We start from the raw sequence: 13,815 nt of genomic DNA, 5'->3' as shown, positions 1-13,815 counted from the left end.
TGCCCATTGTCATCATTACCGAATGAATGAAGAGTTTCGCATGGGGATGCAAAGTTAGAATACTTTTGTCGAATTCGAATATCCTATATAGCATATTCAGTCAACAAGAGAGTAAAGAGCGGAATGCACTACGGTTGATGTTGAGACCCATGCGAAATATCGGAACAGCCCAGACAGGAAAGGAACCTGAAGGAATGTATCGCATTGTCTCGTATCAGTTATTGGAATGACGGATGGCTCCAAGATAGCCCCTCTGAGCAACCGGATACACAGCTACCGCCAGACGCCGAGCGCTGATTCTTGAGTCATGGGTCAGTCCATGGGAACCAGTCCTATGAATCGAATGGAGAGCGAACGTCAACACCTGCCAATTAACATTCGTAGAAGATCCTTATGAAGTACAGCTCCAGGCGCTGCTCACGGGGACCCTCTTCCAATAGAGAAGCACCGAATAATATTAAACCTTGACGCCACGGTACGACTGAAGCAGGTTTATAACATCCGAGTTAGGGACCTTGTTCATGAGAGAGATTACTATCCGTGAGCCTGCCTGTGCTTTCGTCGTCTCTACCGATGATGTCGGTCTACGGTACCTAAACAGCTTTGAAGGGTAAGGAAATGATATAATCACGTTCATTGTCAGAAAAGAGAACGAGCGGTACGGCACGTTACTCACCCCCTGCCTCGGCCAAAAGACCAACATTAGAATGGTTTAACTAGGAGCATGGTCGCGTCCTTCCCAATGGACAGTGATGTGCAACAAAAGATCCTGCCTGGGTATTCCTGGCGATAGATGTTCTTTAGATAGAGTTGTTAACAGTTTTCGGAAATACGGTCTCACCTGAAGAATGTTCCAAGCGATCGGGTCCGTCGGGAAATGCATTCACAACATTACGTTGCTCAGATTCCATTCGGGGTGTCGTCTTTAAGGGTCTTGCAAGCAACACGTTCCGTGAATACGGGGATATATCTGCACGAGAGTCACCAGATGTATAACCGCATATTCTTGGGTCATACGAAATCGTCAGGTTGTGGTCTTCAATCGATATAGGGGAGGATGGACTCCACGGAAAGGGTTTACACGGACGGTGTCTTCTGTCGCATCTACGAGGTATCGAATCCATCTGTCGACAAACGGAGGGTTGGATCACTTTCGCTATCATGCAGAACAAAACTGGAGAAAGCATGTGTTTCCATATCCTGTGTTTTATCAGACTTATATTTCAAACATAGCATACGCAGATTGGTACGTACAACAATGATGATATGCTCTGTGATCCTGGTGCGATACGAGCAGTTTCAATTCCGTTTCCTCTTCGAAGAAGGACGCCTTGACCATTGTCCGTAAATGTCAGAAAGAGAAAACTCGTCTAAGCGCCTGCGCACGGTATAAATACTATCAAGTGCTAGACGTACTTGAACCTCTTGAGCAGGGTTCAGGCGCGAGCATCCATCCAGTCGATGGTTCAAACTGCCTTTTCTGACAGGCAATTAGTAGTCCGCACAATGATCACACCGTGGAGGAATATATCATACCTAGATACCCTGAACTAGCATCGTACTGCAGAGATGGTGCGACGCAATCCCACACCTAATAACTGTCAAAATCTCGAGTGATATAGATAGATGTTTGCCTGAAACTAATTTCGATGGTATGAAAGAGCTTTCTATAAATAGATATATCACCCATTGTAACGATTGTTGTCGTGGAACAAAGAAGATCCAGTGACTCACCTAAGAAACCCACCAGCCTGCAGAGTCATGATATCCCTGAGAAAGTGATAGATGGGGAGCTAGGAATTTTGATGAATAAGAATAAAAATGGTCGCCCTGAATATCTTCGAGTATTGAAGTAAGGAAAAATATCCCGCGACGGCTGAGAAGGGAGACATTGCGGATTGAACTAGATTCTCAATGGTGGAGACAGGTCAGATACTGCAGTATGGGCGGTGCAGTGGATTCATGTCACGATAACAAGTTCTAAGGTGCAGAACGAACGGGTTACAAGCTCTTCGAACCGCCGTTGGAAAAACTCTCGAGTCTGATGACGGTCGGAAAACAACCACAAGATCGATCCGGCCCGGACTTTAGATTACATCATCATGGCTCACGTGTTCAAAGGGTCCTTTGACTCAGGCAAGCGGCAGGCACCAATTATCCCGACGACGGGCTGACGGTTGCAAAAACATCACCAATCACCATGCGAACGGCTGCCTCTGCGACGCTTCTCTTGTACGGTTGGTTTTCATCGGCATCTCTCAACTAATTCTGCTGTATTTTTCCCAGTACGAGTGCGACACAAACGAGAGGATAGATTGGCCCCCATCTTTCCCCCATCAACCCTGCGATAAGAGCCGCCCTTCATGTTCCTGCTTTTTACTATTCTCCACCCCTGAAGCTCATGACTGTATGTTCTTCATCTCTGGGTGATCTCTTTGGATCTTAGTCTCCGCGCTAGCATTTAAATTTTGGCTATTGGACAATTGGTTCCCATGAAAGGATAACAGTGCATTCCCGTATGTTTAGACACAAAGTCCCGACGAAAAGCTTGCTCATTACTAACAAAAATATAGCAATCAGATAGGAACCCTCCATCTGAGTCCGTCTTATCGTCCTTGGACCATTCTGGAAGTCCCTCGGACCACCCAAGTGTGTATTTTCCTTAACGTTCTCTTGGTCGTCACGACGGCAATTTACTTCCACGACTAACCTTCGTTCCCTGGTCAGGGTTCTCAGCTATATCTATCAGCAATCATTTGTCGTACAAGCCCGTGCATCTCTGCGAAGATTGTCCTCTCCGCATCTCATTTCAGCTACAATTGTATAGGCCCGTTCTCCAACATCTTTTCTAGTGTCATTGCTACCTGACGTTAAGCAGCCTCAAAGGGGACACAGGGGAGCTTCATGGATCACGTCTTCCGATCTTTATCTGTCATCGTCATCGTGCACTTTAGCTCGGTATGATATGTTTCGGTGTGCCATCAGACTGCTACGTGTTCTCACCGCGCGTTTTGGCGTTCACTTTAATTTGATAGAACAGAGGTATTTCCCATCCCCATCCTATAATGGGTGATGTTCATACCGTAGGGACATGTATGTGTGAGATTGGTACTTGTTCTGTTCTCATTCTACTCTCTGTCCTGATCAGAGCATTCTGGCGTAGGGATTCCGAAATCGTACCCAAATTCAAGAATATCCCCGGTACGACGTAGGTGCGGACCCTCAGGAGACGACGGTACGTTATGCCGAATATTTGTCAAGACCATTCACACTAGGACGTCCCATTCTGAATAACATTTCTGACTGCTTTTCTTCGTTTGTGGCGTGTTTGTAACTTCTCATGCATATCAATCAATCCTCATCAAATCTGCTTCTCTGCGACATGCGCCTGCCTTGAGAAGCGGTCCAAACCATTCCTGCATGTGATCACCGGAATCATGTTCGGCGGAGACCAGTGTGGGTGGCGCGTCAAAGACATCGATCATGCAACTTATGACACGTGATGTCGACGAGGAGGCAGGTGTAGTAAACACGAAGACTTTCTGGTCAGTCTGGAGAACCACATTGTCATCCACCGGCTATCTTCTGCACTGTGATGTAAGTTTCGCCAAATTCAAGGTTTCCCCGTGGGCGGTTGGGACTCTTGCTGTCGGTGGTGAGTTGATTCCTTCTACAAGTGAAGGATGACTACATTCAGATTATTCATCCAGTGATACGTCAGTGAATGGGAAAGGAGCTTAGAAAGTACCGGTATATGATTATTGACAGAGACGGGAATCATGTGCAGGACCGAGGATACTCTAGCGGGAGAAAAGTCAGGACAGGCCGCGGAACTATGATGCGTCTAAAACATGAGTTTCTACTCGGAAGATATGGGATAGTTGTCTCGTAGTTCGGTATATGATCAGATGTTGACGTATTCGGCAACGCGAGCACATAATACGGGTATAAGAATGAGGATCAGTAGAAGTATGGCAATGAGGCAAGGAGGAAGCAGAAGATGTCTGACTTTGGTCGTGAAGATACAGCCTTGCGTGTGTAAATCGACTGGGACTGGCGATATCATTGCCTTCCGACCAGGCTTCTTCACACCGCTGACGCTGAGTCCCGGAATACTACTTGAGGCTATAGAAGAAACTTTACTATGAAATACAGGACGAAGGTCGTATACGAAGCACCGTGTACGCATGAAACATCAGTCCTAGAAGGCGTCAATGAAGAGAACCCTAAGTCAAATTGATGTTCCAAAAACATGTGAACATAACTTTGCATTGGTTCCCGTCGTTCCGCTCTTAAGAATATAACCGTATATATTTCTTCACCGTTCGTTTGTCCCGGGGCAAATGAGGGTGGAACGAAGATGGGATATCCTTGTGGCGGCGCCCGATGGTCGCAAATCCCAATCAGACCGGTGGCCTTTGACGTGAACAATAACCTTTCGTCAAGACCAGAATGATGCCCGGATTTTGTTTGACCCATTTGTATAGCCCCCATGGCGACATGTCGAACACCTGTCCTTCCTTTCGTGTACTCATCGCCTCTTCCTCCTGCCGTGGAAATTTTCTTTAAAATGGCATATTAGGGCATGTTGAAACAGTGAACCGGGCTCCAGAAATAAGAATTGGACTTAACTTAGCGGGAACGAATCAATCATACGCATTTCTTCATAGTCAGGGAGCGTGGTACTGAATCTTATGATGAAGCCACCGACTCTCGCAAAAGCATTCCGCTATTCTCATCGTTCCTCCCACATCCGTCATCAGTTATACACAGAATCCGTATTCTACCTTCACCACGGCACGGTTAGTCATTCAGCAACTCTATTCCTTGACAGCACCTCTTCTTCTCATCTCGAAGAGACAATATACCCGACGGCACGCTTCACATTCACATCGACTTCGCCAACCTTCTGTGATACCAGCTTCTCTAACGCCACCATCCATAACAAAGTGGTCTGTATCCCCACATAGAAAGTAACGTCTGATCGCCGAATGGAACAGGTTTGATGTATTCGACTGATGATTGATTTTCATGTGGGAAACATGCGATTCCTTCCCTCTGTATTTCGAGGGTGCTAATTTCGTCGTATGCAGTGATCATAGGACAAATCATATGGCGCGGTTGATGACTAGAGATCCTGACGGGTTACAACAGCGAACAATCATGCGTAGATCACCGTCAAGGGACAATGGACCAAGGAGAGCTACATTTCCTTCAAACAGAAGAAGATTCGAGCCATTGTTATTGGGATCCGCTTTGCTAACTGGGTTTTCTAATATAACAAATCGTACTGACTACGGAGCCCCCTCACCTACATTCGACAGCCTCCTCTCGATAAATACTAGATGATATCCTAAGGAAGGCTTAACTCTGTAGCCAGTGGTTCCGTCGAGATGGCTGGGTTATGTTGGATACTTCCTCCCTATTTCTCTCAATTAGTGAGTGCCATTCTAAGATCATTTTTGTCGCTGGCTGATCATCACAAGGTTTTCCCGGCCAGAGACATGCTTCGTCCCTCCGGTCGACGTCGGGCCGACATGCAGGTAGTATGCAATGCTATGGTGATGCACAAGGACCTCATTCCTTACTTTCTCGATAATGCATTCAGTGTTGACATTCATGTACGTGAAGATTCAGATGTCGCTGATCAAACTGATGTACCTAATATAATGAGTCTAGGATAACTACCGGAACATATTCTTCCGTGAGATGGGATCCACTCGACGCCTTCTTCCCCCTACGTACAGAGAGGGTGATATTTTCGGGAGACGCCGAAACGATTTCGAGTGCCAATGCTGTTGGAAAGACCGACGTTCGTTGTACGATATGATACCTATGCCATTGGAAAAAGACACAATAGAGAGCAGCGCGCCCTAGCGAACGATACGGTCAGGATTTGTTCGATTTCCCAGCACGAAAATGTACAGGCATCGTTACGTTGTAGACTATCGTGTCGACGGAGGCATCTCTACTTAGGAGCACAGCACGGGGGTAAGTAGAGCCCGATTTGACGTTCACATCGTGAGATTGTGGTCGGGGTGGAGATGTGTAGCACGTTGGAATAATTCTTGATCCAGAATTACTCATGTAAGTCCCACCCATCCCATAAGTAATGTGATGTAACCCAGCGATGCCCAGGAGTAATGCGACTATGATGAAGAGTGTGTTACCTATACGGCTTGGGACGAGTTCTGGTGGTGTAAAGAAGGAAGATTGAATAACACAGGGTCGTTTCAGAGAATCGTAGCTCCTCCTTTGGGCTGGACGGTGCGAGCAAGGAAAGATTTTCCTCCTCTCTGTGGTTCATTGTTCGTCAATGCTGGTGGGAAGTGAAGTCAACAGGGCTGTTCTTATGAGGAGGATGTGCACCTGTCACCCTCGACAGAAGAAGAATTAAAGAACGTCCCATCAGATCGTGCTGAAATCGAAATTCATTGAGTATCAGGGACTCGCGGGATGCATTTGGAGACCTATGAAAGAGGATAATTCGTACAAGATCCTAGAGGCGCACAAAAAGTACGAACGAGAATATGCTTGGATTGCGAGAGGGTTGGGGGATATATTCGATATCCTCCCTTCAAAGGTGTTGAAATGGACTCTGCTCCACCTGTAAATTGCATGTCTTCAAGTGACTCATTTATCAATTATCACAGGCCAGCATTACAAGCTGGACTAGAATATTACCGTGAGGTGTCCACAAAGTGGCGCTGTGTTCAAATCCGATCTTGGCTCAAAGGGAACGATAACGGGATCATACATTGTCGAAGGACACAGTCGTCGGCAAGGAGACATGACAGCCTGATATATTTTAGGGAAAAAATACGGCCGTGCCGGAATGAAATTGATGACTTCTGGCTGAGAAGGAGGGCGATCCCACCTATCAGTCGGATGACCACCGCGGTAAGCTCGCTAATGGCACTAAGCATGGTGTTACTCCAGCAACGATTCTGAAGGGGCCACGGCCGTCTGATGTCGGAGAAGTCATTGATGCCTGGCAGCGCGATAAGTTCAGTCAAAATTTGCTCACAAGACTCAATAATTACCTCGTTAATATACAGCCAATAAGAAGTAAGCGCTGGATGTAGATAGTGAAGAAACATCACAAAATAGTAAAAGTCAGGACGGCCAGAACAAAGAAATGGTTGTTGCGCTCTGAGTTCGGGACCTTGACGGAGGCTTTGCGGCTCGAGTCTCCATCGTTATCTTGCATATAGTAGGGTGAAAGGACAACAGAGTGGCATGCGGCGCTCGATTCCCAGAACGTGGAGGTGGAGCATACGATATACGTGGCTGCACGGAGCTCTGGTCAATATCCCATCTCCAGATCAAAGGACACGGATTCTTCGATGCCTGCGTACTAGGTCGCTTGCTCAGGAATATTCAAGTGCAAGCTGGGTGTACTTCTCTGATTGCAGAGCTGAAGTTCGTGCTACTTGCGGAGAAATCAGAACCCCACACATGTAATACATATAGACTTATCTCCAATCGCCGATCTCATCCAAGACACGGGGATCGTACCCTCACCGCTTTGGTTTCAGGATGTCTGTCCTCCCAAGGCAGTGCAATACGACAGTGGATTGGGTCAGAGAGAGGATCATCGAGACTTTAAAGGCTGGATTGTATTCCCTCATGGCAAGCGTGTCGACCGGGGCTTGGATACATCACTGTAGATAAGGCGCAGTTGGCAGTTGTTGCGCTACCTGATTGTCGAAGCTGACGTGCACAGAGGCAATGGTGGGAGGGTGGAATGTGGAAGGAGAGGGCGGTACCATAAATAGTGATCGGCGATGAGTGTGATAGATGCGTCTGTTGTTGCCCTGAAGGACGTCGTAGAGGCTTGGGTGGGTCAAGGCAAACCAGCCCCGTCGGCGACAATGACGACGGTCACCGCTGTACATGGTCATCATATTGTGGAAGAGTTAGGTGTTGATGCCCCATAGAACGCCGTCGTCATGGCGCGAGCGTGGGATGATATACGCTCCAATAATCCCGAAATTTTTGAAATGACAATACACTGCCTCCTTGGATTGTTCAATGCCAAATAGGCTGGGTTATGCTCGAGTGAAGACATCGACGCACATAGACCTGTGACCTACACCGAAGAGTTTTGCTAAATGGCGGTTATGGCGGTAGTCTGAGGCGGGAGGAGGACAACGCCGGAATGTGGGTGTGCTGGACTACGTAGAGATTAAGGTTAAAGCAAGCTAACTGCCCGGCGCTCCGATCACTCGCGCTGAAAATATCCTGTCTAGTAGCGGTTTCTTCAACCCACAGTGGGACGAGCCGTGCTGGAATGAAGCCACTGACGAGGACAGAGGCATAACGGTCAAAACAAAAAGAACTGAGAGCTTTGCACACCCAAGCCTCGCATACAAAGACGGGATAAGTGAATGGTCGTTGTTGCGGAGAGAACGCCAAAACATCGGCCGGACTCCGTGCTCCTCTTCTCAGGGATCTCAGCTTTCCTTTCTGACTCAGAGAAAACTTTAAACCCCCGCCCTTGTTTCTGACGCGTAGGAATGTGCACCGTAACCGTAGTACGGTAGATATGTACTGCGGATACGGATGCGGCTCCGTACCGTGAGCACCTCCGATGACCCAAAATACGGCCGTATAAGTATTCATACGGCTGAAGTACGGTCATCAAAGGAGAGGTAGGAGACCATTTAACGACATCGATGTCAGTAAATATAACCTTAATGAAGCGATTAATACTTGCATTTTCATGACAGATACTCGTTGTCGTCGGGAAACCGTCCGTGTACGGTCAACGTTACGGGTATGTGATCAACCGTACCGTTCCGTGGGCGATATTTTTTGTACAGTTTACGGCTGTATCCGTAATGGTAAGGTGCACATCCCTGCCTCTGCACAACTGGATCTGATTAATACAATAATACCCGCCGTTCCCTGAGCACTGACATTATCTGATCGTAAGAGAGACAAGATATCATCACGGGCGCGTTCCTTAATACAAGCCTGTCATTTTATTTTCGTGCACCTCTTATTCTCGGCATAAATCTTGATCATCACTAAGGAATGCCACTTCGACGTCGACAGCGGCCCTGTGCCGTCAGGAGATGGACCTTGAGTGGATGATTGAACTAGCTTGTTCTTCCGCTTGAATCGTGGGTTCGACTTCCAGCTAGGTAATACAGATATCCATCAGTGAGTATTGAGTTCTGCTCTTCTGTTGCATCGCATCGCTAAATCCAGAAAAAGCCGACCGTGGTACGTACCTGCTTCGGAATTTTGTCGTGGTTACACAATTATGTTTCAGAAGTGAGGCGATAAAATATGGGGAATCCGATCGATTCTCAACGCAGGATCCGAGGATTACGGAAACCATGCATATTTTTGAGTATGAGTATCTGCCTTTCAATGCAAATATCTGAGTATTGCTACCATTGTCAAAATTTGAGGAAGCAGAAGAAAAAGGAGCATTGCTCTTCGTCACATAGCTTCAAAGGACGACAATGGCTTTCAAGAAATTCAATTAACACACGTTCATACACGACTATGCCTTTAAAATATCGCTCCAATCCATCCTCGCAAAAGCCTGCTTCATACTGACCAATTCCGCATCCTCGATCCCAAGATCTTCCTTCCTCAAAAACTCCACTACCCCGCTCTTCGCCCAAGTCTCTGCAAACTCAAAATACTTCATGTTCAACGCCAGCTCTCTCCCAACCACAGGACCAGCGTAACACGAAGCGATGAACTCCTCCTCATCCTTTTGTATAAACACCGTCTCCACACCATTGGCCTCTCCCCACAGCTCCAGGACTCGACCCATCGTCAAAGTCTCAACCGACCCAAGAACATACTTCGAAGGAAGAGTCTTCTCCGGCTTCGCCAGGATCACCGAGACAAAAACACCCACATTTGCACTCGTCTGTCCCATCATGGGTACCGCCGCCCTAGGTGTACATGGCAGAAGCCACCCATACTTCCCCCCCTCCTCCTCCAGCTTCACCGGACGGTTAAATGTCCCCAGGTTCTCGGCATAGAAGCCAGCCCAGAAGACAGTGGTCTTCTTCGCAAGAGCAGGAAGGGAGGAGAAGATATACTCATCGACGCGGGCTTTACTATCGATATGGGGAACGGAAACACCGCCTTTCACAGCAGATGGCAAGGAACTCCAGACGTAGTGCTCGAGTGTGGTGGTGGCGGCCGCGGCATTGGCAAGGTTCTTGCCCTGCTGGATCTCCCCGTCGAAGGCTCCATCAAGTCCGAGAGCAGGTAGGAGCGTCCAGAAGTCCGTCAAGCCAAAAGCCGCAGACGCACCCTGACAAAATCTTATTAGCTTGGTATGAAAAAAAGGGTGTAGTTAACGAACCTCGAATGCCTTGAGGACGTTCCTGTAGTCGTTGAGATCTGCTATGACGACTTGAGCACCGCTGGCAGCAAGTGCTTTTGCCTTGTCACTATCTGGGTTTCCAGTGACGGCCCGAACGATGTAACTCTTATCTTTGAGGAATTTGGCGACAACGGAGCCGCCTTGCTGTCCTGTAGCACCAAAAACAACGAGGAGTTTGCGAGACATAGTTTACTATGGAGTCTCACACTGTTATCAACACCACTTTTATATGAGCGTTCGATTAATCGTAGTCAGCAGAAATGTGAAAGATGATGTCGAGCAGATACTGATTAAGGAGTCCTTCCCACAGCCATATTGTCTTTCTTGAAGCTAATGGCGTCATGTTGGTTTGTTAGAAGCGTTAAAATCTATGGTGCTCGGTCAGCGGTGAAAAAATATCTGCATTTTCTGTGCAAGTTATAACCTTGTTGGAGAAGAACGCCAGTGATATCGAGTGGAATGCGAACATCGGCTGTAACGTCACCTGGAGTATGACTCTACAAGCGATTGACAAAACTTACCTACAGATCAAGACCATTGCTAAGCACAGTATTCAGATGCCATAACATGTTGCACCTATAATATCGCTATTGAACAAATGTCTTTGGTAAACGAATTATTCTCGCTACAACGAGACAAGAAGAACCCACTTTACCGAGAAGAAATGTTAGATAAGTAGACAGCCGACAGGGATATATTCCAAGGCAACGGAAGGGTTCTCATCCCCGGGCCATGGCCCATGGCCCGTCGGATTGCAAACTAATTGGTTTTACGAGAATAAATCAGAAGACCCGGGAGACCAGAAGACTAGCCGTCTCCGGGGAATGTAGTTGACAAGTGTAAGCGGGCCGTTTGTACCACGAGGTAGGCTGAACCTGCCCTCAAGACTACAAAAGTGATGCATGCTATCCAGACAAAGTGGGCGTGCCACCATACCTCCACAATCTAAAGGAATATCTGTGCATAAATATTTATATATCTAATGGACTCAGAGAATTGACAGCAATGAATAAATCTACCAGCAACTAAATATAGACCAAGATGCAGAACAGGTCCAGCTTAATGGCGGAAAATACCATGAATCTATTAAAATCAATGGTGCCTCTTCTTGCTAGTCAAACCATTGTGACCGACCATAAAGTAATGACTCACAGATCCACACTTCTCTCAAGGTGGGAGCGGTCCCTGCCATTGTAGTACGTCATGATTGATTGACACCACGAGTCTTGGTCCAACTGGTTCTCTGAGCTTGAAGGCCCAAATACACATTCAAATGTAGTACTGACCCCAGAGCCCGCTTGGTAGTGCCTTTCTTCATAAACAGGCAAAGAAAAGTCCCAATGAACTTATGTGTGGAGAAGTGTCGTGTGGAGAAGTGTTGATCTCGAGTGGGATGTGCCTTCATGTGTCCAGGATGATCAGTGTCAGGATACAAATAGCCTGTCCAGGCTCTCAGTGAGAACAGTAGCCACCAATGCAAGAATTGAGCATGTCAACAAGAAAGATGCAAAGCTGGCTGCAGAGAGGTCAATGAGGGAAACCATAGCTGCAGCCTTTTCATGTATGGGACAATCATTCACTAAGAGCATCACTCTCTTCAAAGAAAACCAAAAATTTACAAAACATGGGGGGGAGGGAGGGGGGCTGAGGCAGACTTTCAACATAAAGATGATCTGATTATGGGTATTCAATATTATTGAGCATGACTTTGTGCTATAGATATATCTGCACATCAAGTAGCTGTAGTGAAATCCTGAAATCCTGATGGTGTTGATGCAGACTGGTCATGGTTGAAGACAGAATATGGTTCACCACAGGGCACTAAGAGAAAAAAAGCCGGTGCTTGATGGCAAGTCATATAATAGCAAAGCAGATGAACATTAATATTTTATGTTAGGAGACCAAAGTTCTTGGGAGATGCCATTTATTAGCCTTGATATTGATGTTGCATAATCACCTTGGACAACCTCCCCAGCCTGAAGAGCAGCATACTCCATTTAAACAGCCAATGCCTGCAAAGCTGTCACTGGGTAAGATTTCTGTACCTCATGAGCAGAGAGCAACTGATGGTTAAAGATGTGATATAGGGAACCATCAAGTTCTCTAAATGGTACAAAATGACCATCACTCTTGGTGCCTATAGGAGCCAATGCAGTAAGCATGCCTACTAACTGATATTCAAGTAGCTTTCTTTGGCATGACATTGCAGCATTAAAAATTGGAAAAGATAGAAAGACCAGCTTGACAAACCTGCCAGCCTCAGATTGGGACAATTTTGGAATCTGATGTTTTAAGTCCTTGTCTGAAACCATCATGTCCTCCATGCCACTACTTGCTGCCATTATGATACCATGAAAACCCTGCAACAATATTTCTTCCACTTCTAGAGCCTAGCCATAAGTATTACTACCTGCCCATTGTTCCATTGAAAGGGAGGTATTTTCTTCTGTATGGCAACCAATAGAAGTCCCACATACAGAATTTCTGGATGAGCTGCCATCCCCATTGTTACTGTAATAAATATTGCTATTCCACAGCACTGCTCTGATGTCCCTCCTCATCTCCAGCATCACTCTGCCCTTCAAAGCCTTGTCTTCTATCAAGTCCTTAACTTTATACAGAGCTGGTAGTCCATTCTGCATGCAACATCTCAGTACACAGTTACACTTCAAATGGGCCCCAGATATGATGCACTTAGTATCAAAGGTCCAGTCATGGATATATCTCTTTAACATTTCTAGATCTTTTCCTTTGTACTCTGAACAATCAACAATATGCACTAGGATAGTCATGGTCAGAGGACAATGTGCAAGCTGCATGCAACTGGTATGGTAGCCTTCAAGAAGTGATCAACTATGATGATGATGGCATTATAGCCTTGACTTTCAGGAAGGCCAGTGACCATGTCTACAGATATGTGTGTCCATGGTGCACTCAGCACTTTGTTTGGGTGGAGCAGGGCTGCCTTCACTTCAGTGCCTGACTTGGTTCATTGGCAGGTTTTGCAGGCCTTCATATATTTTTCAATGTCTCTCTTCAGTTTTGGCCACTAGTATTCTCACAATACTAATTCCATGGTCTTTACAATTTCAGAGTGTCTCACAATAATGTGGTCATGCAACCAAGCAGTGATATCTCCTTGAAGAGCATGATCTCAGAGCATGTAGATCCAATTATTGTAGTAAATCAGATCTCCCTCTTTGGGCATTCCTCAGCCATGATTGATCAATGGGACCACCTTCTGATCCCATAATTCAGTGTGTCAGGTAGCACTTTTGATATGCTTGTGAGCTTCCTCCTCTGTTGGCATGATCATTACCATAAAGTGCTCAGCCTTGAGCATGACCATCTTGTTATTATTATCCTTTCTCTGATCATGGTCTGCTTGTTGACTGAGCAAGTCTGCTGATGAACCAGAAGTTGTTTGTTGACTTTCTCTGCAGGCAGGAAACACA

General features: G+C 46.5%; 6 protein-coding genes across 6 annotated transcripts; 2 read left to right on the top strand and 4 right to left on the bottom strand.

Annotated features, from left to right (window-relative positions):
• Window positions 1-3,904: 3,904 nt before the first annotated feature.
• BT62DRAFT_1013399 (uncharacterized protein) lies at window positions 3,905-4,494 on the bottom strand (the record flags this gene model as incomplete). The annotated part of the gene is made up of 2 exons (XM_043178063.1): window positions 3,905-4,100; window positions 4,154-4,494. 2 exons carry the CDS (start codon window positions 4,492-4,494, stop codon window positions 3,905-3,907), a joined length of 537 nt encoding a protein of 178 aa, XP_043033356.1.
• A 562-nt stretch (window positions 4,495-5,056) lies between these two features.
• Window positions 5,057-5,462, top strand: BT62DRAFT_687001 (uncharacterized protein). Its single transcript, XM_043181872.1, has one exon. The coding sequence runs from the start codon at window positions 5,113-5,115 to the stop codon at window positions 5,347-5,349; it is 237 nt and encodes a 78-aa protein (XP_043033355.1). The 5' UTR covers window positions 5,057-5,112; the 3' UTR covers window positions 5,350-5,462.
• On the top strand, window positions 5,067-6,383 carry BT62DRAFT_998086 (uncharacterized protein). Its single transcript, XM_043190701.1, has 5 exons — window positions 5,067-5,438; window positions 5,487-5,621; window positions 5,680-5,812; window positions 6,078-6,087; window positions 6,139-6,383. The coding sequence occupies exons 1-5, from the start codon at window positions 5,394-5,396 to the stop codon at window positions 6,215-6,217; spliced, it is 402 nt and encodes a 133-aa protein (XP_043033354.1). The 5' UTR covers window positions 5,067-5,393; the 3' UTR covers window positions 6,218-6,383.
• A 1,738-nt stretch (window positions 6,384-8,121) lies between these two features.
• On the bottom strand, window positions 8,122-9,349 carry BT62DRAFT_1013396 (uncharacterized protein; the record flags this gene model as incomplete). Its single annotated transcript, XM_043178062.1, has 3 exons — window positions 8,122-8,629; window positions 8,737-8,832; window positions 9,240-9,349. 3 exons carry the CDS (start codon window positions 9,347-9,349, stop codon window positions 8,122-8,124), a joined length of 714 nt encoding a protein of 237 aa, XP_043033353.1.
• A 168-nt stretch (window positions 9,350-9,517) lies between these two features.
• Window positions 9,518-10,546, bottom strand: BT62DRAFT_989446 (NmrA-like family protein-like protein; the record flags this gene model as incomplete). The annotated part of the gene is made up of 2 exons (XM_043190159.1): window positions 9,518-10,288; window positions 10,340-10,546. 2 exons carry the CDS (start codon window positions 10,544-10,546, stop codon window positions 9,518-9,520), a joined length of 978 nt encoding a protein of 325 aa, XP_043033352.1.
• Window positions 10,547-12,357: 1,811 nt separating this feature from the next.
• On the bottom strand, window positions 12,358-13,152 carry BT62DRAFT_924436 (uncharacterized protein; the record flags this gene model as incomplete). Its single annotated transcript, XM_043184614.1, has 3 exons — window positions 12,358-12,550; window positions 12,611-12,720; window positions 12,838-13,152. 3 exons carry the CDS (start codon window positions 13,150-13,152, stop codon window positions 12,358-12,360), a joined length of 618 nt encoding a protein of 205 aa, XP_043033351.1.
• Window positions 13,153-13,815: the final 663 nt, after the last annotated feature.

This window comes from Guyanagaster necrorhizus, assembly GCF_019112545.1.
Source record: "Guyanagaster necrorhizus MCA 3950 unplaced genomic scaffold BT62scaffold_60, whole genome shotgun sequence".
Classification (NCBI taxonomy): Eukaryota; Fungi; Basidiomycota; class Agaricomycetes; order Agaricales; family Physalacriaceae; genus Guyanagaster; species Guyanagaster necrorhizus.
The sequence above is the reverse complement of the archived record's forward strand: the minus strand, read 5'-3'. Positions and strand labels throughout refer to the sequence as shown.

Bases quoted from the DNA above. Each gene is read 5' to 3' on its own strand.
- BT62DRAFT_687001 (XM_043181872.1), top strand. From the start codon at position 5,113: ATGGCGCGGTTGATGACTAGAGATCCTGACGGGTTACAACAGCGAACA.
- BT62DRAFT_998086 (XM_043190701.1), top strand. From the start codon at position 5,394: ATGGCTGGGTTATGTTGGATACTTCCTCCCTATTTCTCTCAATTA. The intron at 5,439-5,486 runs GTGAGTGCCATT...GATCATCACAAG, and splicing joins CTCCCTATTTCTCTCAATTA to GTTTTCCCGGCCAGAGACAT. The intron at 5,622-5,679 runs GTACGTGAAGAT...TAATGAGTCTAG, and splicing joins CATTCAGTGTTGACATTCAT to GATAACTACCGGAACATATT.